General features: G+C 37.9%; 1 protein-coding gene across 1 annotated transcript in view; it reads right to left on the bottom strand.

The window, feature by feature from the left end:
• Positions 1-10,055: 10,055 nt before the first annotated feature.
• The window catches only part of LOC311605918 (uncharacterized protein), a gene marked incomplete at its 3' end in the record, with an annotated part of 114,752 nt that continues 98,759 nt past the window's right edge, over positions 10,056-26,048 (bottom strand). The window contains exons 12-16 of the mRNA XM_084796755.1: positions 24,462-24,750; positions 22,663-23,469; positions 21,921-22,148; positions 13,005-13,128; positions 10,056-10,960 (exon numbers count right to left, since the gene is read on the bottom strand). Of these exons, the coding sequence (XP_084652881.1) occupies positions 10,056-10,960; positions 13,005-13,128; positions 21,921-22,148; positions 22,663-23,469; positions 24,462-24,750 (2,353 nt within the window). The remainder of the gene's footprint in view (positions 10,961-13,004; positions 13,129-21,920; positions 22,149-22,662; positions 23,470-24,461; positions 24,751-26,048) is intronic.

Here is a 26,048-nt window from a genome sequence, read left to right as displayed (position 1 = left end):
ATAGAGCAGAAAAGGAAGGAGAGTGGGAACAAGAAGATAAGAGTGAGATTACAATCCAGATGTAATGTAAATTAATAAATAATAATAATAATAATAGTAAAGTTTAAAAATGAAAAAAGAGAATGAGAGTGCTATCTAATTTATCACTGTTCTATCCTCATGCACTTGACATTTGGTAGATGAGTATTTGGTACATTTATAAAATGCTCATTGTGCTAGCTAGTTTTTGTTTCTTTGTTTGTTTTTAATCAATTTTACAGACTAGAGTCATCGGAGAGAAGAGAGGCTCAACTGAGAAAATGCACTCATAAGATCCAGCTGTAGGCACTCCAGGCTGTAGAGCATTTTCTTAATTACTGGTTGGTGATGATGGGCCAAGGCCATTTGTGGGTGTGGACAGTCTGGGTTTTATAAGAAAGCAAACTGAGCAAGCCATGAGAAGAAAGCCACTAGAACTCCTTCATGGCTTCTGTATCAGTGCTTGCCTCAGGTCCCTGCTCTGTTTGCATTCCTATTCTGACTTATGTGGAAGAGTAAATGAAATAAACACTCCTCTCACAAAAGAGAGAAAGAAACAAAGAAAGAAAGGAAGGAAGGAAGGAAGGAAGGAAGGAAGGAAGAAAACCAAAACTAATCAATGTACTGAGAACAAGATGGCGTGGTAAAAATCTCCCAACCAGAATGGGCCCTGTATCTTGCCTGGGCAGGATAGTGGAGCTGGCCAGGTGAGCAAAGGTTCAGGTGCACCAGCCCCAAGGACCCGAGAACAGGATAACTGTCCCCTGTCCTTTGCTGGCTGCAGCTATCAGTAAACTAGCCCATGCAGTGCCAGAGAATGAGCCCTGGTGGTGTAGATGTGGGAGAGCTCAACTGCTGGCCAGCTCAGCTACCTCCCAGGTTCGGATCATCTATGCTCAGCTGGATCATGTGAAAGGGTCAGTACTGAAGATCCAAAGCCTCAGGCTATCCCAGAGGAGTCCCCTTAATGATCCAGTATTGATAGTGTAGCAGAAGCCAGAGGCCTCAAACTGGACCAATGATCCAGCACAATGGACATTTCTAAATACAGACATGTAGACAAAAGTATATAATGTGTGACACTGCAACTCAATACAGCATCCATGACAAGATTTTTTTAACATTTTATTTTTGGGGAGAAGGTTGAGGTACAAAAGGATAGGTAGATGGAGTGGGATTGGGATACAGAATTTGAAGTTCACAAAGAATCAATAAAAAGTGGAAAAAGACTCCCAACCCCCAAAAGCAAGAAACAACAACAACAACAACAACAACAACAACAACAACAACAACAGCAAAAGTGCAGGGACAGATAGTTTTAGCATAGAATTCTACCAGATTTTCAAAAAAGAGCTAACACTAGTACTCCTGAAACTATATTACAAAATGTAACAGAAAAAACATTGGAATATTCATTTTATAAGGCTGCTGTTACCCTGCTAACAGAATCACAAAAAGATTCAGGAATAAATAGAATTACAGGTCACTTTCCCTCATGAACATAGATATAAAAATACTCAATAAATAACTCCCAAACTGAATCTAAGGTATGCAGTGATGGTTAAATACATGAAATTTCATTAATGTGATCCTTCATATAAACAGACCATATGCTCATCTCACTACATGCTAAAAAAAAACCCTTTGACAAAGTCCAACACATGTTACAGACAAAAGTCTTGGAAATCTATAAGGGATATAAAGACAACAAAGACAAATACAGCAAATCTATGGCAAACATCAAAGTAAATGCAGAGAAACTCAAAAAAACTGCATGAAAATTTGGAACAAGTTAAGGTTGTTTTCTTTCTCCATATCTATTCAATATAACATTTCAAGTTCTAGCTAGAGCAATAAGACAAGTGAAGAAGATAAAGAGGATACAAATTGGAAAGGAAGATGTCAAAATATACTTATTTGCAGATAATAAGACAGTATAGAAAAGCAACCCAAAATTTCTAATAGAGATCACCTGCACATTATAAACACCTTTATTAAAGTGGCCTGATTCAAGATTAACCAAAAAAAAAATTAGTAGCCTCCTATACAGAAATGACAAATAGACTACATAGGAAATCATGGAAATTATATTCTTGATAATAGCAACATATATTATAAAATATCTTGGTGTAACTCTAACTAAGCAAGTGAAAGACGTGTATGACAAGAATTTCACATCTTCGAAGGAAGAAATTAAAGAAGATATCAGAAGATTGAAAGATTTCCCATCCTGACAGATTTGTATGATTAACAGAGTAAAAATGGTCCACCTACCAAAAGCAATCTGCACATTTATAAAGATCTCATCAAAACCGACACGATTACTTACAGACCTTGAAAGTATGATACTAAATTTCATATAGAAAAACAAAAACAAAAAAACCCAGAAAGCTAAAATAATCCTGTAAAATAAAAGAACATCTGGAGGTGTACCACCCCAGATTTCAAGCAGTGCTACAGAGATGTATTAATACAAACCACATGGCATTGGAAAAACAGATAAGTTGATCAATGGAATGGAATTGAGGAGGCAGAAGTAAATTCACACATCTATAGACTCCAGCTATTTGAGAAAGAATCCAAAATTATACACTGGAAGAAAAGAAAACATCTTCGGTAACACCATTGTCTTTTTTTTAAAGATTTATTTATTCATTATGTTGAACTAGAAGTTATCATAATGAGTGAGTTCACCCAGAAGCCAAAAGAGTTAAATGGTATATACTCACTTATATCGAGACACTAGTACAAAGGGTATGTCCCCATGAAAAACTTTACCTTCCAGGAAAGTGGGTCAGAGGGGAGGACATCCTATTAAGACTTTAGGTGTGAGAAGCCTGGAAGAATGGGGAAATAGAAGGATCCAGAGGGTCCTGGAAAACTACAGGCAGATCTGGGCCCAGGGGTCCTCCTCAAACTATGTCACCAGCCAAGGAAAATATAGGCAGTAAACTTTGAACCCCTACCCAGACTAGCCGATGGACAGGATATTCTCCACCATTAAGTGCAGAAGGAGATCTGAATTTCACACAAACTTTGGTGCCTCATATTGGACCATGTCCCTTGGATGGAGATGCCTGGTGGCACTCAGAGGAAGGATAATAGGTCACCAAGAAGAGACTCGATACCCTATGAGCATATACAGGGGTAGGAGGTCCCCCTCAGTCAGGGAGTAGGGGGGAAGCAGGAGGGAGGGAAGAATGGGAGGATACAAGGGATGGGCTAACAACTGAGATGTAATATGAATAAACTAATAATAATAAAAATAAATTACAAAAAATATAAAAATAGAAAAGAAAGCATCTTCAAAAAGTTGTACAGGTCTAACTGAATGTCAACATGTAGAAGAAAGCAAATAGATCCAGTTCTATCACCCTGTACAAAACTCAATACCAAGTGGATCAAAGGCCTCAACATAAAACTAGATACACTGAACCTATATAGAAGAGAAAGTGAGAAATAACATTGAACTCATTGGCACAAGAGGTAACTTGCTAGCCTTGAACTCATTGGCACAGTGGGATATCATCCTGAACAGAACACCAATAGCTCAGGATCTAAGATCAACAATTAATAAGTGGGACCTCATGAAACTGAAAAACTTATGTAAGGCAAAAGACACTGTCAAAAGAACAAAACAACACCCGAAAGATTATGAAAAGATCTTCACTCTGACAAAGGGATAATATCCAAAATATGTTATATAAAGAATTCAAGAAATTAAACACCACCAACCAAAATAACACAATTAAAACTCGGGTATAGAGCTAAACAGACAATTCTCTTCAGAGGAATATCAAATAGCCAAGAAACACTTAAAGAAATGTGCAATGTCCCTAGTCACCAGGGAAATGCAGGTCAAGAGGACTCTGTGATTCCATCTTGCACTTATCAGAATGGCTCAGATTTAAAAAAAAAAAACCTAAAGCAATATCACATGCTGACAAAGATGTAGAGTGGGGAGCACTCCTCTATTGCTTGTGGGAGTGGAAAGTGGTACTACGACTTTCGAAATTAATCTGGCACTTTCTCAGAAAAATAGAAATAGCTTTACCTCAAGACCCATTTACACCACTCCTAGGCATATACCCTAAAGATGCTCCACCATACACAAGCATGTTTGCTCAATTATGCTCATAGCAGATTTATTTGTATTATCCAGAATCTGGAAACAACCTAGATGTCCCTCAACTGAAGAATAATAAAGAAACAATGGTACATTTACCCAATGGAATACTATTCAGCTATTAAAAACAAGGAAACCTTGAAATTTGCAGGCAAATAGATGGAACTAGAAAAGATTATTCTGAGTGAGGTAACCCAGACCCATAAAAACATGCATGGTATATTCTCACTTATACATAGATATTAGCCCAAAATAGATGTTCTCTGAGAGACTCGGCCCAGCGTGGGATCAGGACAGATACTGGGACTTGAAGCTGGACTCTGGGTGCAGCTCTGAGAGTTGTATGGAAGAGTAGGGGAGGTGGAAGGATTGAGAGGGTTCAGGAGCTTCACAGAGAGACTATCAAGTCCAGGGGGCCTGCACAAACAGAACACCAACCAAGAACAACGAATGCAGAGAACCTGGTCTCTCTGTTCAGATTTAGCTGATGGGCTGCTAGTTCTTCTCCTTATGGGGGGGAAGCTGCTGCTGAACCTCTGACATGCAGTCTGCTACCCGTGATTTGATCACTGTCCTTTGGCAGGATGGCCTTGTGGGCACAAAGAGGAAGGAGATGTAGGCTATCCCGATGAGACACGATGGGCTGTGGATAGTGGGGGAGGAGAGCTCCCTTTCAAACAGAGGTCTAGGGGGAAAGAATAGGGCAGAAGAGGGAGGGAGGGTACAAACAGGAAGATAAGAGCAAGGGGATAACAATCAGGATGTACTGTGAATAAAATATAATAAATTAAATATTAAGAAAGAAGTGATCTCAGGGATTCAAGATGGATGGTGGCCTCATTCGTACATTTTGTCTGATTAGCAGGAAAATTGGGACTGCACAGTGACCTAAACTTCAAACTGAGAGCTACAAAACAGGTGAGAGGGATCCACTTTGTGTGAGGCATGGGTGGATCTGACCCTTGGCCACCCAGTTAACCCACAGAAAAATCCTAGAGGACAGCCCACATTAGCCACCATCTTGGGGAGGACTGTGGGATTTCCCTGGAGCTTTGGGCTCTAACTGCCTGTCTACTGTTTGTGAGATCTGTAGGATATAGTCTGCTGCTTGCCAGATCCAGGACAAGGAGTGAACAGGCAGAGCAGAGCTGAGTTCTGGCACCAGACACAATCCACATTAGCTGCCTCCTAAGAAAGAGTGTGGGACACCCAAGCTCCTTTGAGCTGTTATCTCTCTCAGGCCCCCAGCTGCTTGCTGGCCTAGCCTGGTTGGTCACGGACCAGATAAGAGTGTATATGTACAAAAATAAAATAAGTTTTTAAAAAAAAAGAAAAAAAGAAACAGCAGCCTCAGAAATGTATGCTTCCAAATATTGGAGTAGAGATTCAGCAGATAGTTAAATCACTTCCATAGTCCTGGAAGGTATGAATTGACAAAAACATAGTCCTCACAGCTCAGTGTCATAAGTCAAGAACAAGGGACCAACACATCTAGTGAAGGCTAAGTACATGTTCCATTGGTTTGTTATCTTTTTTCTTTGTCTTGGATCCCTTTTATAAAAGCATGAATCCCACCAATAAGGTCATTGTCAAAAAGACACAGCACCTTTCTTTGGTCCCACTTTCAAGTGTCCTAAAAAAAAATGGGGACTCTGAACATGAGTTTGAGAGAAGAATTCAAACATTCAAACTTTAGCACATACTTTTATATATGCTTCAAAAGTTTCAGAAATCTCAAAATGTGTCATGGGTTAAGCCATGTCACATATGACAAATACAGGAAGACAGATGACCTTTCAATGTATGACAACATCCTTGGACTCACTGTCAAGCAGATGTAAATTAAAATAGAGGTTTAAAAAATATAATACCCCTGCCATCCCAAGAGGGCCTGTGGGACTTCTGAGCAGCTTGGAGATCTGATCCTTCACAGCTCCCCCTTCCCCCGCAGCCACTTACTAATTGGGAACATACCTTGTGGCCTGCAGAGCTGAATCCAGGTGCTGTCCATGGTCACATTAGCCACCATCCTGCGAGCAACTTCAGGCCTTGGTCCCTCTCCACCCACCCACCTGAAGCATACTGCTCAGATACAGCTAAAACACATGGCAAGCTAGCCAAGCAAAGACCTGCTCAGGCCACAGCCATCACTATCTTTGATCCTACTATACTGCTAGCAGATTCTGGCTCTTATCTCAACCCACACACCTACAGCCTATTGGCGTGATCCACCTAGGTCACAGAGCAGATAACTGTGCAGGCCACATCCAACATTAGCTGCTGTTTTGTGAGCAGCTTGGGCATCTAATCTCTCTTGGCCTGACAGCATTTTACTGGCCTAGTCTAGCCCAGGCATAGGGAACTATCTGGAGCACAGCAAATAGACAGAGCCCTGCTATCTTGAAAAAGACTGTAGGGTACCTGAGAAGCAACTGTGGCCTTAGAAAAACATCAGCCCACCCCTCTCCTGCCCTACCCAACTGAGATACAGTCAGGAAACACAGCTGAGCTGAACTGGGTGCAGGCTCTAACACCTACTGTCCAACATCCTGAGGAGTCCTCTGGGGAACCCTAGCAAAAAAAATGTTTGGCTTGGAGTTCTTGTTACTTGCTCCCAACCTGCCTGGCCAACCTGGGTCACAGATAGCAACATTATTGGAGGAACCTATAAGCCTGCTAACACCAGAGACAACCAGATGCCTAGAGGACAGTGCAGGAAAACTAGCAACAAAACAGAGAGCCATATAACAAAACTGAAAACCGGTGAACCTAACACAGCAAGCCTTGAAGATATGTACACCCATGAAACACAAGGAGAAGACTTTATATATATATATATATATATATATATATATATATATATATATATATATATGAATAAATTTATTCATATTACATCTCAATTGTTATCCCATCACTTGTATCCTCCCATTCTTCCCTCCCTCCCACTTCCCCCTTACTCCCTTCCCCTATGACTGTGACAGAGGGGGACTCCTCCCCCTGTATATGCTCATAGGGTATCAAGTCTCTTCTTGGTAACCTGCTATCCTTCCTCTGAGTGCCACCAGGCCTCCCCATCCAGGGGACGTGGTCAAATATGGGGCACCAGAGTTCGTGTGAAAGTCAGTCCCCATTCTCTACTCAACTGTGGAGAATGTCCTGTCCATTGGCTAGATCTGAGTAGGGGTTTGAAGTTTACTGCATGTATTGTCCTTAGCTGGTGTCATAGTTTGAGCAGGACCGCCAGGCTCAGACCCACCCAACATAATGTTCTTCTTACAGATTTCTAGGACCCTCTGGATCCTTCTATTAACCCATTCTCCCATGCTTCTATCACCTAGAGTCCCAAGAGGATATCCTCCCTTCTGTCCCACTCAAGACCCAGCTATTCCACTCCTTGGAATACACCCAGAAGATATTCCAGCACACAACAAGGACATATGTTCAACCATGTTCATAGCAGCCTTATTGATAATAGCCAGAACCTGGAAACAGCCTAAATGCCCCTCAGTCAAAGAATGGATAAAGAAACTGTGGTACTTTGAAATAGTGGTACAATATGGAATACTACTCAGCTATTAAAAATAAGGAATTCCCAAAATCTGTGGACAAATGGATTGAACTAGAAATGATCACAATGAGTAAGTTAACCCAGAAGCAGAAAGAGTCAAATGGTATATACTCACTTATATCTAGACACTAGTCCAAAGGGCATGTCCCATGAAAGTCTTCACTTAACTTTAAACTTTAGATGCATGTAAACCACAATGGATGTAAAACAGTCTACCAAATATTTGAAAACCATCAAGAAGCTGGCATAGTTACTTTATCTCATGAAATAGACGTTAAGTAAAATTTACTCGAAATAGATAAACAGGACACTATGTATTAGGGAAAGGAATAATTCATTAGGAAAATATAATCCTGGTAAGTGTTTCTGGCCAAGTGCTAAGATTAAATTAATATCAAATTATGCAAAACAAGCATTAAAGGATGTTTATTCATATATTTTCTGATACAATAAAGGGATAGTTTAGTAACCCAATGTAATATCAATATGATAATTTATCTAGTAACTAGGAGTTAGACAAAATGGTAATGTTAGCACAACCAAACCCACACTTAAGTTGAATCTTTCTACCTCCATTAACTGAGACTAGAAACTTCCTCATAATTATATTCAAAAGATTGACTCCTGTTTGATCTATATCCTGTCAAGGAGACAATACTGACTACCTCTGTGGAGGAATGCTGAGTGAATGTATCAACCATCAATAAAGCGCTATTTAGCCAATCAGCTGGGCAGAAGGACAGGAAGTGAAAGGCGGTACTTCCTGGAGGAGGAGAGAAAAGTTTGATGGTTGGAGAAAGAGGGTTTTTATTTTGAAGGTTGGAGGAGGACGGTGGGGACTTGATGAGTACTGGCCCAGGGGTCATAGTGGCAAGTGCTTGGAATATATGTATGTTATAAGGTTTAGAGTAGTTTGTTTAGTTTATGAGTAAATTAGAATCAGTTCAGACTCTGCCCGGCAAAGTGCTGGCAGTTTAAAAATATGTTTCAGTATCCCTGTGTCAGTTATTTGCTTTGTAGGCTGAACGGATACAAAATATTGTAGCATACCTCAATTCAAGGTGTGCAACAATTTCAGTGTACAATAGAACATAAATTTTAGGCCTTTTCAAAATTATCCATCATATGTTGTTATACTAGTATTTCTCTATTTTAACATAAAGGCATTCTAGCTTCTTTTTAGATTGTGTAAAAAAGCTACAGTAAATGTATTAGATATGTTATTGTAATTTCAATTTGTTTTAAAGAATCACCCTTTTTACTGAGACAAAACTTGTTTGAAAAGAATGGAATGAAACATCTTTTTTCTTTTTTCTTTTTTTTAATTTTTATTAATTTATTCTTGTTACATCTCAATGGTTATCTCATCCCTTGTATCCTCCCATTCTTCCCTCCCTCCCATTTTCCCCTTATTCCCCTCCCCTATGACTGTTCCTGAGGGGAATTTCCTCCCCCTGTATATGCTCAAAGGGTATCAAGTCTCTTCTTGGTAACCTGCTGTCCTTCCTCTGGGTGTCACCAGGTCTCCTCCTCCAGGAATATGCCCAGAAGATGCTCCAGCACACAGGAAGAAAATTTGCTCAACCATGTTCATAGCAGCCTTATTCATAATAGCCAGAACATGGAAACAGCCTAAGTGTCCCTCAGTAGAAGAATGGATAAAGAAACTATGGTACATATACACTATGGAATACTACTCAGCTATTAAAAACAAGGAATTCCCGAAATTTGTGGGAATGAAACATCTTGTCTGACAAATTCCATCCCCAATTGTCTATTACCAATTAATTACAACATTTTCTCCAGTTCTAAAAGAGATATTTCCAATTTAATATTAATAATTTTATATCAGAGGGGAAGAAGAAATTTGTATCTGTTTAATAATTATCCACAGAAACACATGAAATAATTTAATAACAAATTTCAGATTAATATTAGAAAATAGAAGACTATCATCTTCACACTGTTATATAAATAGCATTAAAGGGTTCCTGAGATGTGTTGGTAGTTAAGAGTGTTTCATGCTCTTCCAGGAAATCTGAATTTGGCTTCTAGTAACCACGTAGAGAAGTTCTAGATTGAAGATTGCTTTTAAGTCCAACTCCTAGGAAATTCAATGCTCTGATGACCTTAGCAGGCAAACACAGCCACATGCCCATGTCTATACTCACACACAAGCACAACAAATACTTGGAAATAATTATAATAATAAAAGTAATGAAAAACAAATATCATTAATGAACGTGATTCTCTCATATTTGAAGTTTATAATAAAGCATACTCTTCTTCAAGCATTAATGTAGCTTTGCACATGAGTTAAATTAAAAAATATTAATTATCTCAATTGAATAGTTTATCTCTAAACTTTTGAATTGAGTTTCTGTCTGGTCTTAATAAAATAATGTAGCATTTGGGGATAAAGATACACACTAGCAGTCCCGCACTGGAGGACAGAATAGAAAACACTTCAACGGCTACCATGACTTTCCCCTTGGTACTGTGGTAGACAGGAAGGAAGGTGACCCAGACACTGCAGAACACCAGCATGCTGAATGTCAGGAACTTGGCTTCGTTGAACCTGTCAGGCAGATTCCTGGCCAAGAAAGCCACTAGGAAGCTCACTAGGGCCAGAGATCCTAGGTATCCAAGAATACAGTAGAATGCTGTGACTGAGCCTTTGCTGCACGTGATGGTGATGTACCCATGTTCAGAGTGTATATCAATGTCCACAAAGGGAGGTGATGTCTTTAGCCAGATTCCACAGAGAATAATTTGGGCAAGGGTACAAATGGGAATAATGTATTTGGGTATCCTGGATACTAGCAGTCCCCGCATTCTTCTTTCTGGGACAGTGACCCTGAAGGCCAAAAGCACAGTAATCGTTTTGGCCAACACTGTGGACAATGCCACACTGAAAAGAATTGCAAATGTAATCTGCTGTAGGATGCATGTTGTAGTGTTGGGATTCCCAATGAAGAGCAAGGAACAGAGAAAGCAAAACGTGAGTGATATTAGCAGAATGTAGCTGAGGGTACGGTTGTTAGCCTTCACAATGGGAGTATCTCTGTGCTTCACGAAGACCCCAAGAACAAGAGCTGTGAGCACAGAAAAACAGAGCGCCATGCAGACAAGAGCCATCCCCAGGGGGTCTTGATAAGCCAGAAATGTCACAGCTTTTGGCAGGCAGTAGGTTTGTTCTGTGTTGGCATACCAATCCTCTGGACACTTCACACACTGCTCCATGTCTATTGACAAAAGCAAGGAGTTATCAGCTTAGCTCTACATTGTCTCTTATTCCCAGGACACCCCAGACAAGTATTATGAAGAAGCTTAGCACAATTTGCCTTCTTCGTTGCTATAAATAGCCACTTACAGATGAAGCTCTAAAGCAGTGTTTCATATGTTATACTGTCTTTCATATTTGTGGAATAGGAAACCATTTCATATTTATTGTAAAAATCTTTTTGTTTTCTTTGCATATTCCTGAGATGTTTTATTGAAAGAAATCAAAATTACATTGTGTCTTAGTACATTTGGCACTGTATAAGAACATAGCATATATTTGGTCATTTGTCATTTTCTAAGTTTTGTACATACTCTTATAAGAAGGTGCCAGTAAAGGTCTCAGAGGAAGTTAGATTTTTGTTAGTTAAAATCTCTCAGAATCAAGAAACTATGGGTCTGTATTCATATAGTGGCAGGGACATAGGAATCCATGCCCTTAAATTATGTTCATAAAGCACAGTTATTCTAATGATCAACATTGAGATCTTGGGAAATTACTGCCATAGAAAGTCCTACTTCAAGATTTCACCACTTTGGGAGTCTGCTACATGTGCGCATTTTAGGGAGGCATGTAATTTATGTGTATTTTTAATTCTACAACTATGAACATTGATCTGTGTTAACATATATAGGAGACAGGAACTTACTGAAAAGCACAGCATGAAAGAAATTATTTTCTAAATTCGGCCAAATAGAGATGACATCTAATAAGAGAAATGGGGATAATTCTTCTCTCCTAGGAGTTGTATATTTTACTGTGGTCCTTGCTGTTACTGTAATTGCAATTAATAAATATTACATAAAATTGAGGAATGATATATTGATGCTTTCCACTGAGAGACATACACTACTTAGTTTTCTCTTTTTCATAATAATATTATATAAAATCATGGGCCAGTGTATTAAATATTTTGTTTTATGCATCATAATTTTACATCTTGTAAATACAAGAAATTTTATTTTTGTATTCATATGTAATATTAATAGGAAATATAATTTAGAAAATAATTCTATCCAATAACTTTGTTTTTAGGCAACAGTGAGTTCATAAGTAATTAATTAACATTAATTATATCTTTATGGGACAGTGTAATCTTTATAACAATTTTATGCATCTTTCTTATAGTATATTATTACCCTTAGTCCTTTTTTCTTCTGACATTATACAATAGGCATTTCACAAAAAATCATTAATATTGATCATCTTTTCAACATGATATCTCTACATGTATGTTCAACTTTCTTGATTTTAAACTACATTTTTAATATTGTTCCTGCCATAATTATAACTTTATTTTTCTAATAGTTTATTATTTCATTGATTCTATAAAAATTACTCCAGTCACATAATATAGAATCAACAATATCAATCTAAAAGATTGCCCTTGACTCACAAGCATGTCATTTATTTATGTCATTCTATAGCTGATGTGCCTACCCTTTACTTCAGCTGTATGGCTTAATTCAAAATTTTATTTCTACATGTTACCTTCATCATTGACCTGTGAACAAGATAACAACAAAAAAAAACATAGCAAATATATTGTTTATATTCTTTGAATGGTGCTTTACTTACATAATGCATATTTCTTAACCTAAACATAAAAATCTTTGAGCACCTGATCATTTCAGTAACCTATCTGGGAACTAGTAAATTGGCACAGGAAAGACTTGAGTTTTCAGCCTGATAAATATGTTGGTGAAAATAATACCAGGTAATAATACATGTGAAATTCCTGAGAAAAGGTTACTTGACTTAATATTTAGCTCTCAAGTCTGTTTATTTGAGAAAATACACTCTTTCCTGGGCCTATTAATAGTCAACAAATGTGTCTCAGGGAACAATAGAGTGAGTGTTTTATCTAGGGGAAATAGTATTTATCATTAAAATTAAGTGATAAATTAAGCTTTATCTAAAGTTCCCTTCCATGGTAATTTATGTTCATAATGCATGTAGAATAAGATTGTCAATTTGTTGTATTTTCTCCCAAGGCATGCAATGACCTGTGGTGTTGGAAACTTCATTCTCAGGACATCTGGAACAATCAAAACAGCAGTCTGCTTTTCCTTCCTGATGGGATTTCTTGAAACCAGGATAGCAAGGTATACTGCACACTGAGTTGGATAACTGAGGAAAACCAAATGTGTTTTGACAACAGAAATGTCATTTTTTCTTATCAAGTCTCTTTCAACATACTGACATATTAATTAACTTATTTTCAGCATACTTGAAATAAAATGGCATGCTGCAAACAGGTTTAATATACTAAATATTATATATACTATAGACATGTAAAACGAATTGATGAAATCCTATAGTCCTCAAAAACGTAAAATGGGATAGAAAATAAATTCATCAACTAATAAGGGAAAAAAATGACTCAGATGTTTGGTTAAAATTAAAATTGAACATTGGGGGCTTATTTGGAAGTCCTTGCAGGGGAGCACAACAAACATATAGGGGAGCACAACGTATAGGGGAGCACAACTACTGGTATATCCCTGATTGAAGACAGGTCCTCCTCTATTTTTGGGTAAGGTTGTCCTCTTCGAACAAGCATGCAGCTTCAGTGAGGATGTAATGGAATAGTGATGGGAGAAGGGTAAACCTGCATAGCTAGCCAGATCATCTGAATCAACCCTGGAGATCAATGGAGTGAGAGATATTGCAGCCAGATTGCCCTCACATCCAGATAGGCTGGCTTATCTGGGACACAGACAGCAATCCCAGCAGAGCTGGTCTTGACAGAGGCCCCAACCCCCAATTCCCACCATCCTGAGGAGGATTGTGTGGTGTCCAAGTGAGCAGCATTTGCCTTGGAGCTATCTTACAGAGAGCCTACCTTGGACACAGACAGGGACCCCAGCAGAGGGGCCACCAGGCCTGCTAACAGCAGAAACAACCAGGTAGCTGGAGGCCAAGGGAAGAACATAAGAAACAAAACTCAGAGTCATATGACACCACCAGAAACCAGCAGTCCTACCACATCAAGCCCTAGAGATATTATCATACCCAAAGTACAAGAAAATATTTTAAATATAATTTTATGAAAGGGATAGAGGCCTGAAAAGAGGAAAATAAATCCCTCAAAGACATATAGGAAAATACATTCAAATAGATGTAGGAATTGAATAAATCATTTGAGGAATTACATGAAAATATAAGGAAATGGGAGGAAAAAATGAATAAAAATGTTCAATACCTAAAAATGGAACTAGAAGCAATAAAGAAAACACAATCTGAGGCAATCCTGTAGATGACCGATGAAGAGAACAGTAACTGCAGACACAAGCATCACCAACAGAATACAATAAATGGAAGAGAAAATCTCAAGAGTATAAGATAGGCTTGAAGTAACTGATATACCAGTTAAGACAACGTTCAAAATAAAAAATTCATGACACAAAACATCCAAAAATCTGAGACACTACAAAAAGACCTATTCTAAGGATAATAAGAACAGAAGAAGAAGACTTCCAGCTCCAAGGCTCAGAGAGTGTTTTCAACAAAATCATAGAAGGAAACTTCTCCAACTTAAAGTGATGCCTATAAACATAAAAGATGCCTACAGAACTCCAAATAGATTGAAATGGAAATTTCTCCTACCACATAATAATAAAAACACTAATTGTACAGAAGAAAGAAATATTATTAAAATGGCAAACTTATGAGAATTACATTTGACTTCTCAACACCCTATGAAAAACAAAAGACATAGACAGATCTCTAGCAGACACTAAGATACCACAGATGTCAACTCAGATTAATATACCCAGCATAACTTTCAATCACCATAGATGGATAAAACAAGATATCCCATGACAAAAATCATGCTTAAACAGTACCTATCCACTAAGCCAGCCATACAGAAGATACTATGTGGAAAACTGCACCCAGAAAAACAAAAGAAATAAATAATCCCACATCTGTAAAAGAAAAAAGAGAGAAACACACACACACACACACACACACACACACACACACACACACACACACACACTACAATCACCAACATAAGAGAAAACACAAACTAACAACCGTCGATCACTAATATCTTTCTATATCAATGGCCTCAACTCCCTAATAAAAAGACACAGGCTAACAGAATGGGTGCCAAATCGGGACCCATAATTCTGCCGCATGCAAGAAATACACCACAGCAATAAAAATAGATATTACCTGAGAATAAAGAGCAGAAAAAAGTATTCCCAGCAAATGGACCAACAACCAAGCTGGAGGAGACATTCTAGAATCTAACAAAATATACTTTATTTTATTAGAGAATGGGAAGGCCACCTCATAGTCATCAAAGGAAAAATACACCAAGATGACATCTCAATCCTGAACATCTATTTCCCAACTGCGGGAAATTGCATTGATTAAAGAAAGAGATTGAAAATGACATCAGAAGATGGCGGGATCCACCTTGTTCGTGGATTGGAAGAATCAACATAGTAAAAATGGCCATCTTACCAAAAGCAATTTACAGATTCAATGCAATCCCTATCAGAATACCTACTAAATATTTTGAAGATATTGAAAGAACAATTCTCAACTTCATATGGAGAAACAAAAAGCCCAGAATAGCAAAAACAATTCTATACAATAAAAGATCCTCTGGAGGAATCTCCATACCTGATCTCAAGTTGTACTATAGAGCAATAGTAATTAAAACAGCATGGTACTGGCACAGCAATAGGCTAGTGGATCAATGGAATCGAACTGAAGACCCAAAGATGAATCCACACACACATTTGCTCACTTGATTTTCAACAAAGAAGCCAAATCCATTCAATGGAAAAACGACAGCATCTTCAACAAATGGTGCTGGTCTAACTGGATGTCTACATGTAGAAAAATGAAATTAGACCCCTATTTGTCACCATGCACAAAACTCAAGTCCAAGTGGATTAAAGACCTCAACCTAAAACCACAGACATTAACCCAGTTAGAGGAAAAAGTGGGGAAGAGTCTGGAACTCATAGGCACAGGAGACAACTTCCTGAACAGAACACCAACAGCCCAGGCCTTAACATCAACAATTAATAAATGGGACCTCATGAGGCTGAGAAGCTTCTGTAAGGCAGGTGACACTGTCAAGAGAACAAAGCCACAGCCTACAGACTGGGAAAAGATCTTCACCAACTCTTCATCTGACAAAGGTCTAATATCCAAAATATATAAAGAACTCAAGAAATTAAACACCACCAAACCAAATAACCCAATATAGAAATGGGGCGCAGAGCTAAACAGAGAATTCTCAACAGAGGAATATCAAATGGCTGAGAAACACTTAAAGAAATGCTCGACCTCCTTAGTCATCAGAGAAATGCAAATCAAGACGACACTGAGATTCCATCTTACACCCATCAGAATGGCTAAGATCAATAACTCAACTGACACCTCATGCTGGCGAGGGTGTGGAAAAAGAGGAACACTCCTGCATTGCTGGTGGGAATGCAAACTAGTACAACCACTTTGGAAAGCTATCTGGTGCTTTCTCAGAAAAATGGGAATAGGGCTTCCTCAAGACCCAGCTATTCCACTCCTTGGAATATACCCAGAGGATGCACTACCACACAACAGGGACATATGCTCAACCATGTTCATAGCTGCCTTATTCATAATAGCCAGAACTTGGAAACAGCCTACGTGTCCCTCAATAGAAGAATGGATAAAGAAACTGTGGTACATTTACACTATGGAATACTACTCAGTTATTAAAAACAAGGAATTTCCCAAATTTGTGGACAAATGGATTGAACTAGAAATTGTCATAATGAGTGAGTTCACACAGAAGGAAAAAGAGCTAAATGGTATATACTCACTTATATCGAGACACTAGTCCAAGGTTTACGTCCTCATGGAAAACTGTACCTACCAGGATAGAGGGTAAGAGGGGAGGACATCCTATTGAAACTTTAGGTGTGAGAAGCCTGGGAGAATGAGGAAATAGAAGGATCCAGTGGGTCCTGGATAACTACAGGCGAGTCTGGTCCCTGGGGTCCTCCGCAAACTGTGGCAACAGCCAAGGAAAAAATAGGCAGTAAACCTTGAACCCCTACCCGGACTAGCCGATGGACATTCTCCACTGTTGAGTGGAGAAGGAGATCTAACTTTCACACAAACTCTGGTGCCCCATATTTGAACATGTCCCTTGGATGGAGATGCCTGGTGGCACTCAGAGGAAAGATAATAGGTCACCAAGGAGAGACTTGATACCGTATGAGCATATTCAGGGGGAGGAGGTCCCCCTCAGACACAGACTTAGGGGAGGGGAGGGGAGTAGGGGGGAAGTGGGAGGAAGGGAGGAATGGGAGGATACATGGGATGGGCTAACAACTGAGATGTAATATGAATAAATTAATTTTAAAAATGTAAAAAAAAAAGAAACATTGCTAAAGCTTAAATCACACATCAAACTGCACTATTACCAATAAACAGATCATCAAGACAGAAACTAAATGGAGAAATAAAACTAATAGACATCATGAGTCAAATGGACCTAACAGATATCTACAGAACATTTCACCCAAACACAAAAGAAAATACCTTCTTCTCAGCACTTCATGGGACCTTCTCCAAAATTGACCAGAGACTTGGTCACAAAGCAAACCTCAACAGATACAAAAAGATCAAAATAACCCCTTGCATCTTATCAAACCACTGTGGACTAAAGCTGGAACTCAAAAACAAGAGAAAAACAGCAAGCCTACGAACTCATGGAAACTGAACAAGTCCCTACTCAATGACCACTGGATCAGAAACAAAATAAATAAAAAAGTAAAGACTTCCTATAATTCATTGAAAGTGAAGGCACCACATACTCAAAGTTATGGGACACATTGAAAGCAGTTCCAAGAGGAATGTTTATAGCTCTAAAAGTTGCAATAAATAATTTGAAGAGATCCCATATTCACAACTTAACAGAATGTTCTAGGAAAAAGAAGGTAACACACAAAGAAGAAGTAAATGACAGGAAATAATCTCAGTTCTAAAATCAATAAAATAGAAAAAAAAGAAAACAATAAAAATAATCAATGAAACCAAGAGGTGGTTCTTTAAGAAAAATCAACAAGATAGACAAACCCCTAGCTAAACTAACTAAAAGACAGAGGGAGATTATCCAAATTAGCAGAATCAGAAAGGAAACAGGGGACATAAAAACAAATACTAAGTAATCCCAAAATCACTAAGTCTTACTTCAAAAGCATGTATTCTACAAAATTGGAACAACTAAAAAATGGATGATTTTATTGAAACACTTCACTTACCAAAGTTAAATCAAGAACAGATAAACTGTTTAAACATTACTATAACCCCTAAGGAAACAAAAGTAGTACAGAATTCCACAAGACATTCAAAGAAGAACTAATACAAATATTCCTCAAACTACTCTACAATATAGGAAGAGAAGGAACACTATCAAACTCATACTATGAAGGTACAATCACCCTGATACACAAACCACACAAAGACTTGATGATAAAAGAAAATATCAGACCAATTTTTTAACTCATGAACATCGCTGCAAAAATACTCAATAAAATACTACCAAACTGAATCCAAGAACACAACAAATATTCCATCTACTCTGATCAAGTAGACTTCATCTCAGGCATGCAGGGAAGGTTCAAAATAAGAAAACTCATCAATATTATTTACCATATAAACAAGCTTAAAGAAAAATCACATGATTATCTCATTAGATGCTGAAAACACCACTGACAAAATGTAACAGCACTTTATGATGAAAGCCTTGGAGAGATCAGGCATACAAAACCCATACCTAAACATAATAAAGGCTATGTACAGCAAGCTAATAGCTCACAGCAAATTAAGTGGAGAGAAACTCAAAGAAATTCTACTAAAATCAGGGACAAGGAAAGGCTTGCCACTCTCTTCTTATCTCTTCAATATAGTGCTTTAATTTTTATCTGCAGCCATGAGAAAACTAAAGGAGGTCAAAGGCATACAAATTAGAAAAGAAGTCCAAGTATCACTGTTTGCCAGTGATACGATAGTATACAAAAGTGACCACAAAATTCTACTAGAGAACTCCACTAGAAGATACAAACCTTCAGCAAAGCACCTAGATACAAGATTAACTCCAAAAACTCAGTAGCCCTCCTGTATATAAATGACAAACATGATGAGAAAGGAATTAGGGCAACTACACCTTCCGCAATAGCCACAACGTCTTGGCATATAACTCTAACCAAGCAAATCGAAGACATGTATGACAAGAACTGCAAGAATCTAAAGAAAAATATTGAAGAAGATATCAAAAGATGGAAAGATGTCCTATGCTCTTGTATTGGTAGGTTAACATAGTAAAAATGGCCATCTTATAATTCTATACTGATTCAATGCAAATTCCCATTTAAATACCACCACAATTCTTTACAGACTTGTAAAGATATCTACAGAACATTTCACCCAAACACAAACTTCATTTGAAAAAACAAGAAACTCAGAAAATGTAAAACAGTCCAATAAAAGAAAGAACTTCTTCATCCCTGACTTAAATGTATACTACAGAGCAGTAGTCATAAAACATGCATGGTACTGGCATAGAAATAGCCTGTTGGATCAAAGACCCAGAATTAGACCCACATACCTAGGACACTTGATTTTTTTTTTTTTACAAAAGAGCTAACATCATACAATGATGGTGGTCTAACTGGATATTTTCATGTAGAAAAATTCAAATAGATTGATATTTATCACCCTGAACAAAATTCAAGTCCAAGTGGATCAAAGACATCAACTTAAAACCAGATACACTAAATATATTAGAAGAGGAAGTGGGTAAGAGCCTTGAATTCATTGGCACAGGAAACAATATCAAGAACAGAACACCAGCAGCTCAGGTTCTGAGATCAACAATGAAATCGGACTTCTTGAAACTGAAAAATCTTCTCTAAAGCCACAGACACTGTCAATAGAATGAAACAACAGCCTACAGACTGGGAAATATCTCCACAAATCCTACATCTGACAAAGGGCTAATATCCAAAATATATAAAGAACTAAAAACATTAAAATGCCAACAAACAAAATAATGCAGTTTAAAAATGGGGTACAGAGCTAAACAGAAAATTCTCAACAGAGAGATCCTGAATCGCTGAGAAGCACTTAGAGAAATGCCAAATGTCGTTAGTCATCAGGGAAATGCAAATCAAGATGACTCTGAGATTCCATCTTTCTCCCATCAGAAGGGCTAAGATCAAAACTCAAGTGACAGCAAATGTTGCCAAGAATGTGGAGAAAGAGGAATACTCCTCCATGGCTGGTAGGAGTGTAACTGCTTTAGAAATCAATCTTGTGCTATCTCAGAAATTTGGAAATAGTGATTCCTCAAGACCTATCTATACCACTCCTGAGTATATACCCAAAAGATGCTCCACTATACAGCAAGGACACTTGCTCAACTATGTTCATAGTAGCCTTAATTGAAATAGATAGGAGATAGAAACAACCTAGATGTCCCTCAAGCAGAGAATGGCTAAATAAACATTGGTACATTTACCCAACGGAACACTACTCAAATATTACAAATAAACAAATCATGAAATTTACAGGCACAGGGATTGAACTAGAAAAGATCATCCTGGGTGAGGCAATCCAGACACAGAAAGACACATGTGGTATGTCCTCACTTGTAAATGGATTTAAGCCATATACTAAAGGATAAGCATACTACAATGCACAGACCCAAAGAAGATATGTAGCAAGGATCCAAGGTAAGATGCTTAAGCCTCCCTCATGAAGGAAACTTAATAGACAGAAGTAGTTCTTGAAGAGATGGAACAATGTAGCAGAGGAAATGCAGAGATACGTAAGAGGGGGAATCAGATGTGGGAAGAGTGGGAGTGAGAGGAAAAAAAGGCCTGTAGAGAGAAATTGGGGGCTAGGAGCTCTGTGACAAGCTGAAGACTTAAGTGAGGGTCGTCTCCCAGGGGGACATGAGAGAGACTCTATCAGAGAATCCTGGTAGCAGGGCCCGTAGAGACTGAAGAGAAGCCCTTCTAAATTGACAAGTCTCCTCTTACAGGGAAGAGAACACAAACCCACAAACAAAAACTTCCATTCAAAACTGACCCTAGCAGCAATATGTTCAGAGGTAAAAATAGAACAGATTTTGCAAGGACTGAGGAAAATTTCAACCAATGCCTGCATCAACCCAACCTCTGACACTATTAAAGATATTTTGCTATGTCTGAAGGCAGGAGTCAAACAGAGTTGTTCTCTGAGAGTCTCCACCTAGCAGCACCTCAAAACACAGCCAAACATTAGGAGACGAGTACGGATCCTTGTGAGAAAGGAAGGGGGGAGAAAATCTTGGACTTAACAGTAGCTTCAAAGGAAGACACACAGAGCCAGATAACTAGAGTGTAGAGGGGCCTGCTGAGACTGAAGCACCAACCAAGGACCTTGTATGGACTGGACTTAGGCTCCATACATAGATGTAGCTAATGGACTGCTCAGAATGTATGTGGGTCCCCTAGTAGTGGGAGTGGGAACATTTTCTGATAAGGACTCTCTTGCCAGGTTTTAACTTACTTCCCTCTCACAGAATTGCTTTGCCAGACACAAAGTGTACACACTCAGTCCTTAAAGGACTTGATGGGAATGGGGACTGCACTCTTCTGAGGAATAGGGGAGAAAGATGGAGGAAAAGGCAGAAATGATGACTGGGAGGAAAGGAGGAATGGGGCTATGGCCAGGACGTAAATTGTATAAATAAATAAAAATTTAAAAACACTTAAAATGTATATGAAACTTCATTTAGCCATCAAAGAGTAATGTACAAACTTATTTCACACATTGAATGGAACAAATAGGCATGACCTGTACTTTTTTTTTATCTTAATAATGAAGTGGATAAACAATTTAAAAAACTGGATGCAACCCACCTGTCTACTTCCTGTGGCCCACTCAATCATGTCTTCATATAAGAACAGTTGTTGGTCATGTGAAAAATAAGGATAGAACTGTCCTATTTTCACCTTTAGTACATAACCTTGTAGAAAATTCAACACGGTGAGAATGTCATACATTGCATCTACTTTTTCTGTTTGATTAATATTCACTGGGTCTCCTACAGGATTAACAAATTTTAAATTCTTCAGAAAGGTATTTACCTAAAAATGCATAATCTTATGGTTAAATATGTCTACACATCAAGGCTGATGTAGCCTGTTGAGGATATTTTTTACTTTTTAATTTCTCCCTCAAAATGCACCTTAAAACATGGACCTAACCAAAATGGTAAAATGACAAGTGACATTGTGTGTGTGTGTGTGTGTGTGTGTGTGTGTGTGTGTGTGTGTGTGTATCTACACATGTATGTGTCTGCATGCATCAAAGAGCATTATGAAAGGACAGATAAAGGCATCATGTATCTTCCTCTATTGATTTCTGCCTGACTTTCATGAGAAGGGCTCCCTCAGTAAACATAAACCTTATTGAGTCTGGTATTTCTAGTTAGCCATTAAGCTTTTTATGTATGCCTGATTTTGCATTTCAATACTGAGATTATTGGCATACACATCCATGCCATGTTAAACATAAGTACTGGTATTCACTCTAGGTCCAAATTGATGCAGATGATGTTAATTTTATTGCAAACTTGCCACAACCTAGAATCATATTTACCTGAAGGCATTTAAGTGTCATCCCTTTCCAACTTTCCATTATGTTAATATCTAACTGTTGGAGTTGCATGTTGTGAAAGGCATGGGCTACAGCATACACAGCATTATATATATTATAATGCTCATCATTCATGGCCATGTCAAAATTGTGCCATGGTAACCATTCCAGTGAGGTATTAGATGAACAATGATTCAGTATTTTACAATCAGATACAGATACCGAACAGTTAAAATAAATCCATCCCAATCTCATCAGAGAAACACCTTCTGGGTAAGTGGAAACACTTATTTTCTGAATAAAATGTTTAAAAGTAGGAATTTCTTGATAGTGGTGGGAAAAAGTGAAAGCCCCATGGAAAGAACCAGTGGTGAAATCTCTTGTCCTTGAGATGGCATCCCATTGTGAGGTGGTGACCCATAATCTCCGTATGCCTAAAGTTTGCCATCTTCCAAAGCTCACTTCTAGAGTAGAGTTCATGTTACCATAAAGGATAACAACATTTGCTGATGATGTCATGATTTGGTAATAATAAGTCTCAGCCCTTTGTATGTATAATTGCATGTTTACTGGGATCACATTCACAAAAGCTAAACAGACTTCATTTATTTTCATCTCTCCTCTCATATCTAAGAGAAATTGAACACCTTGGTCATCATCTAAGATGACCAGCCCCACCCAGTTCCAGCTAAAATGAATCATCAAGGAAACCATGGCAAGAACTAGGCTTGTGTCCTTTGAGGCGACCTGATATATATGAGGAAACATGTCATGGCCACTCAGACTATCATGAAATGGTCCATAGGTAACCTAAATAAAACAGAACACAGGAGGCAACATGAGGCACTGGACAGGCAATAAGCTAAGGTCTGAAATTTAAAAGCATCATTTAGAAGTAGGAGGAAAATCTAGTTGTTCACCAAATTCATATAATTTCTTAACTGCTGTAATTTAGAAAACTACTGACACCCCTTGGCACTCTACAAATTCCTTATTTCTGTAATTTCTAATTTTCTATGAAAATGGAATTATTGATGTTACATGGATCTTTTCCCTGTGTGGTTATATAAAATGACACAGGAATATGGAAGGATTATTAATGTTATATGAATCATAAATTCCATATAGTGGCAGTTATCTTTAGCCAGCTATTTACTCAAATAATTACACATGGAGTCTGTGATTTATTTAGTCTGGAGCATAATACTGAATGATAATTGTTCCATCCCAGACTTCTAAGCTGGCCTAGCTTCTTCCTAGCCAAATTTCCTATTATATTTTATTTTTTAAAATCATTTCTTATCTCTGGTTCATTTCTCCTGGTGCTTCTTAATACTCTCCTACTCTCCTCATGGATACATCTCTTAGTGGCTTAATCTCTTCTCTCTCTCTCTCTCTCTCTCTCTCTCTCTCTCTCTCTCTCTCTCTCTCTCTCTCTCTCTCTCTCTCTCTACCTCTATATAGACTCAATGTCTCACCCTACTCTCTGTATTGCTGCATTGACAGGTTGGCATTTTATTAGCAGAGCAGAAAGCATATAGCAAAAATGTTTACACAAACAATGAGGCAGAAGATACTTTGAATAAACTTTACAGTGCCATGTCTAGACTTAAACCAGATAATGGGATGGAGAAATCAGCATTGAATGAACAAGGGTAAACTCTACAAATCACAAAATAAGATTATCCCAACACAGATACCATCTCTAGATTCTTCTTCAAATATGCACAAACACTTAAATCAATCAATAAATAAATAATAATAAATAGGTTTTGAACTCTACCCATTATAGTTTACTTTACCTGGGGAAATGTGAAGAGCTGCAGGAGGGTCCCCACCTGGGCAGAAGCTGTCCATGTTGGTCCTGTAAGAGCTACATCACAGTCACTGTATTCACAGATGTAATTAGGAAGCATCTTACCATATTTTGAGAACATATTTAGGTTATTAAAATTTGTCACTGTAATATCACACTGGTCACCAAGAAAGGCAAACCCCAAGGTAGAGTTGGGTAAAAGATTAGGGTTCTCGTTGATCTCTTCTATGGCAAAAAGCATTACCAGAACATATTGGTATATATTCACTGGCAAACTGAAAAAAAAAATAATAATACGGTGGTCATTACTAACACAACTCCAAACATAATAATCTTCAAGTATAACACAATGAGTGTGACAGGTTAATGATATGTATCCCATAAAACTCACATGTAGATATAATCCCCTTCAAGGGAAGATGAATGTATAGGTAAAGTTTAAGTTTGTGAAGAGAGGGGGATAATGATGGAATGGAACCTTCCTGTCAGGACACGCACCACACTCAAATTCTCACAGCTGCTGGGGTTATCTCTGGAGAGACTGTACAGAGATAGACAGGCCAGTGGTCACTTTTCAATTAAGGATCACGGAGGGATCCTGAATTATTGGCAACACATAGGGGAGGACAACACTTCCTTCCAGTTCTTTTCCCATTGATAATCTCACCAGCTTCTAAAGCATAGTTCCAAATAAATAGTGAAATATATGGTACTGGTTAGCTATGTTAGAAGTGAAACAAAAAAATGAATATGAAAAGGGAGTTGTTAGGAAAAGAGGAGTGGTGAAAGAATAGGAAGAGAGGTACAAGGGAAAGAGGTGGGGTCAGAGGAACTGGATTCCACTATATGCATGTATAAAATTGTCAAATAACAGATTTAAGTTAATTTTTTCAAACAGTGTACATGTCGGTTATAGCGTGCAAGCGCTTCAAAGGAATATTTAAAGTAAATGTGTTCTGTGTCCTTGCAGAAAGAAATTCAGGTTGAATATAGAAAGCAGAAACATGGGAATTATCAAAGCTGTTCTATCTGTTTGTTTCCAAAAAAATATACCACAAACAACAATACATATTTTTCTACTCTAAATATACACACTTAATTATCATTCACTGTCCTTTAAATGATGTCATATTTGGGTAAACATTTATTGGTCATGAAGTTTTTTTATAACTAAGTCACCAGAATCTCTCGTTGCTTCTCTGTTTCCTCTAAAGGTTATTTATCCTCTCATGAAGATATTTCAATTCTGCTGTTTGTCTATATTTGTTGCCCATAATACATTCAGAGATGAACGCAAAATTTCTTTCAATGTGATAAGATATGCCACAGTATGCCTAGTGAACGGATTCAATTAACCCATATATTATGCATCTTTAACAAGATTAGCTACCTTTATGGATTGAGAACAGAACTCAAATAAGTGAAAGAGTAGATGATTTACCCCTGGCATAAGAAATGTTTGTAGCAGCCACCAGAATCAAAGTGTACACAGTGAAATTTGCATGAAATTTGTAATTGCATTATGCAGAAGAATAGAAAATGTACTATAAGTGAAAGATTTTAAAACTTAAAA

The sequence above is a fragment of the Acomys minous genome (genome assembly GCF_964271855.1).
Source record: "Acomys minous genome assembly, chromosome: 9".
NCBI classification, from domain to species: Eukaryota; Metazoa; Chordata; class Mammalia; order Rodentia; family Muridae; genus Acomys; species Acomys minous.
Note: the sequence above shows the minus strand (reverse complement) of the source record. Positions and strands in the feature narration are given on the sequence as shown.